The following is a 3,786-nucleotide window of genomic DNA, read 5'->3' on the forward strand; positions in this document are numbered from 1 at the left end:
TGCATTCGGCTTCACACCGGTTGTAAATAGGTAGAGAAATTTACAGTTAATCTATAACATGCTCATATAATACCGTTAGCATTTTTTACTTCTTCTTCTCCGCGGATTTCTGAAAGCTATAATTTAGTTTGAAGTCAGGTGGCGAGCTTAATTGCGCCTAATTAACTCGGCGAACACAAGATGCATGATGAATAACTGACGTTTATTTGATACGCCGTGAATACTTGTGATGTATTTTTTTCTTTTTTTTTTCATTTAGGGTTCGCACGCGGTCACTTCGCATTTAACAAAATTAATAATAAGTAAAAACAATGCATTTCTGTTCAGTTACGAAAATAAAACGAGTACATTTTGTTCCCTTCTATATATAAAAACTCCTTATTCAAATTCTTTCGTTCTTGATCTTGCTTCGAGGCGGCTCCCTTATTCGCCTTTGAGATTTGTTCAATAACTATAATTTCGGAGGATGGAGTTTCGAGCTCAGAAGCTATATGGAAGCGGGATGGTGCGGGATCCATCAGTGTGGTCTGTGGCGCGAGCGAGGGAGGGCGTTCAAACACGTAGCTCGTTGGCTGTATTGACGTCTGTGTGGAGGTAAATGAACACTGGAGAGAAACGCGGTTCGTCGTTTTTAACGTATTATGTAAGTGATATTCGAGTTTTTTAGATTAGAATGTTCCTGAATCAAAATTCATAGTAAGTGCGTAGTCGTTTGTGTTTTCTCGCAAGAACTAAATATACAGATAACAAGTACAAGCAGTAAAGTAATTCAGTAATATCAATAAAAAATAATATATATATATATATATATATATATATATATATATATATATATATATATATATAAAGAAAGTGGATCTTGCGATTTCAGCTCGAATGTGCGACATACATCTATATGTGTGCCAAGACTAATCGTCAGCTGATCGTACCGCGTGAGATTTTGACGACACGGTTGCAGACAATTCCTCCGCATTAGAATGTGAAACTAATGACAGAGAAGAATGGGCCAATAATTTAAGAGCGCGGGGATGATATATAAAAAAGAGAAGCGAAGGAGATGGTAATAGTTTTTTTCTTCTTCTTCATTTTTTCTTTTTCTTTTTTTAGTCTGCACATCTCTATCAGTTACGAAGCGTTTCCACAGAGTGCAAGAAAATACGTCGTTTTGCGGTTTTCTCACTAACGGTAAACAAGACAATGCTTACCCTCTTCGCAACTCCTCTTCTTCCCACTTCCTTCTAACTTCAAAGTGTACCTTCCAAAGAGAACAACACCCCTTTCCCCAGTTCAAGACAGTTACGTCTGTATTTTGAAAGTCATTCATAAAACTAGAATACGGCAGACGCGGTGACGTAACACAGAACTATTGTGTATGGCTTACGAATATAGTTTCTTGCATACTGGACACCATAGGGGTCTTTGTGGTTGGGGCTAAGGATGGTGTCATATTCACTGGTTTGAATTCTAGAAAGATACTGTGGCAATTTTGTCCGTTAGAGAAAACCCAAAAACCTCAGTGCAAATAAGTGTCATTATTGTTCGGACGATCAGAAAGAAAATTATAGGTTTTCTTTCTCTTTCGTGGCTTGGCCTCGGGAATGTTCCAGATAGTTTGTTGCCATGATCATAAATTTCTTAAAGTTTGTTTTTAGATTCATGAAAAAGAAAAAAAATGTTTTAAAAAATCTTGTTGGGTCTTCATTCTCATTAAAATCCAAAGGTAACAAGCAGATATAATGAATTTCCAACGGCGGTTGCAGGTATAACAGCCTGGGGTTGCTTGAATGTAGACCATAACTCGCCGGGTTAGTGCGTGCATAGGCGGGGGTGGCGGTGGGGGGGGGGGGGTTGCGGTGGGGAGGCGAGGCGGTCCTATCGGTGTGGTAACGCAGGTGGCCTCTGGACGGGCGGTCCTAACTCGCTTCACTCGCTCCACTGCTGTTACGAGACGCCTTAATTGTTAGCTTCGGTTATGTGCGGTGCGTGCGTGCATTCGCGTGCATGTGGCTAATTTTAGGCGTGGCTTGACCTGCTTGAGGTCAGGCGTTCGTGTTTCTGTTGCCTCATTTAGACACGGAGAGAAGATAGCTAAATGCGTGCTTGTTATCGCTTTTGTTGTTCAAGTCTTTTTACTATCACCATCGTTAATATTATACAAGTACTAATTGTTAATGTTACTATTAAACATCGTATTATTGTTACCATTGTCTTCATCATTTTAACAACTATCATCAACACTTGATCAGTTAGGACTTCTTTGTCTTTATAATTTCGCGTCGACTAAAGCCCCCCCTCTTCCCCCTCAGCCAAAATGAAGACCTTCGTCGCCGTCGCCCTCCTGTGCCTGTTCGCCGTCGCCCGCGCCGAGGACGACAACAGCCTCGAGGAAACCGCTCGCTTCGGCTTCCTCTCCCTCGACGATAATGGCGCCACCTTGTCCTTCAACTCGACCTCCCTGCAGACCGCCGTGGTCGTCGGGGTCATCCTGCTGATCCTCGCCCTCGTCCTCGTGCCCCTCCTCGGCTTCGACCTCGCCAAGCTCTTCGCCGGCAAGGAGAGCTACGACTACCCCAACTACGCCTACGACAACACCCAGGGATACTCCTCCTACACCAGCTACGCCCAGAGGTAACTTTGGGTCTGTTTGGGAGGGTGTAGTGTGCTATATAAAGGCGATATTCATCAGTTGTTTATGAGCAGTTCCCATGTTTCAGCCATTTGCATATTGCCTTTAATGGTATTCCAAAATTAATTCCTTCTCCTCTTCCAGGTCCCTCAACCTCCTCTCCCCCGTGCTCACCGCCCTCACTGAGGCCTACAAGAAGTACGAATAAATGAAGCTCAAAGGTAGACGACTCCACCTTTGCTGACCAGTAAAGCCAAAGGGACCCGATTGCCCTGCAACATGACATGACTTGGCCTGTGATAGGTCGTAGACCAAAGACTTTGAATAAGGACCTTTTATAACCCTGACTGGCGTGACATGACCACTTGGGCGTGTCTTGTGCCTTGGTGCTGACCTCCCCTCCCCTAGAATGAGGACCCTGGCCCATTTCCCAGTCCCACCTTGACCCTCATGGATATCGGCTTTCGGGTATTCTCCCTCCCACCTTCCCCCCCTCACCCCAGACACAGAGGCGGCGCCCTTCGGTGCCTCCCTCAGCCCCCGGAGAGCCGCACCTCAACTCCCCGCTCTGCTTCAGGTCGTCGGGGACAGAGTGCGATCGACTCCACTGTACATACTGTATACTAGACCCAACGCTAGACATTAGACTAGAAACATTAGACCTTACCTGAGCCGACTGAGGCTCGCGACTTCTCATTTCATTATCGATCTTTTATACGGATAAGTTATTGTATTTATATTGTTGATCGTTGTATTTATTCCAGTTGTTTTTTGTTTTGAGAATCATACCAAAATACCTCTTTGTTGTTATTAACGTTTCCACATCTGCATAGCTAGTCTTATGCAGATGAAATACAAAGTTGATATAAAATGACATTCGTGTTTTTGTGTTATCCATATCTTTGCCTTTATTGTTTTGAAAAAAACAAGAATACGTTGCTTCATATGTATATTTCAAATAGTAGCAACAAACATATAAGAAAAGTACATTGTCAAAATAGCGAATAGCAGTTGTTTGTGAAAAAAATGTGATAATGATAATAGCAGTAATAACATTAACAACAACAACAATGATAAGAAGAATGTTGAGGATAATGATAATGATATATAACGATGATAATGGTAATGGTAATGATGATAATTAATATAATAATAATAGT

The 3,786-nt window shown here is 42.4% G+C and overlaps 1 protein-coding gene across 2 annotated transcripts in view; it reads left to right on the forward strand.

The window, feature by feature from the left end:
- Positions 1–3,501, forward strand: part of LOC113830054 (uncharacterized) — a 5,953-nt gene extending 2,452 nt beyond the window's left edge. The window contains exons 1-3 of one of the 2 annotated variants that reach the window (XM_027383351.2): positions 520–643; positions 2,307–2,628; positions 2,771–3,501. In XM_027383351.2, the coding sequence (XP_027239152.1) occupies positions 2,312–2,628; positions 2,771–2,834 (381 nt within the window). In that variant the 5' untranslated portion in view covers positions 520–643; positions 2,307–2,311 and the 3' untranslated portion in view covers positions 2,835–3,501. Of the gene's footprint in view, positions 1–519; positions 644–2,306; positions 2,629–2,770 lie in introns of those variants that run through there. The other variant, XM_027383275.2, reaches the window with a different exon arrangement.
- Positions 3,502–3,786: the final 285 nt, after the last annotated feature.

This window comes from Penaeus vannamei, chromosome 26 (genome assembly GCF_042767895.1).
Source record: "Penaeus vannamei isolate JL-2024 chromosome 26, ASM4276789v1, whole genome shotgun sequence".
NCBI lineage: Eukaryota > Metazoa > Arthropoda > Malacostraca > Decapoda > Penaeidae > Penaeus > Penaeus vannamei.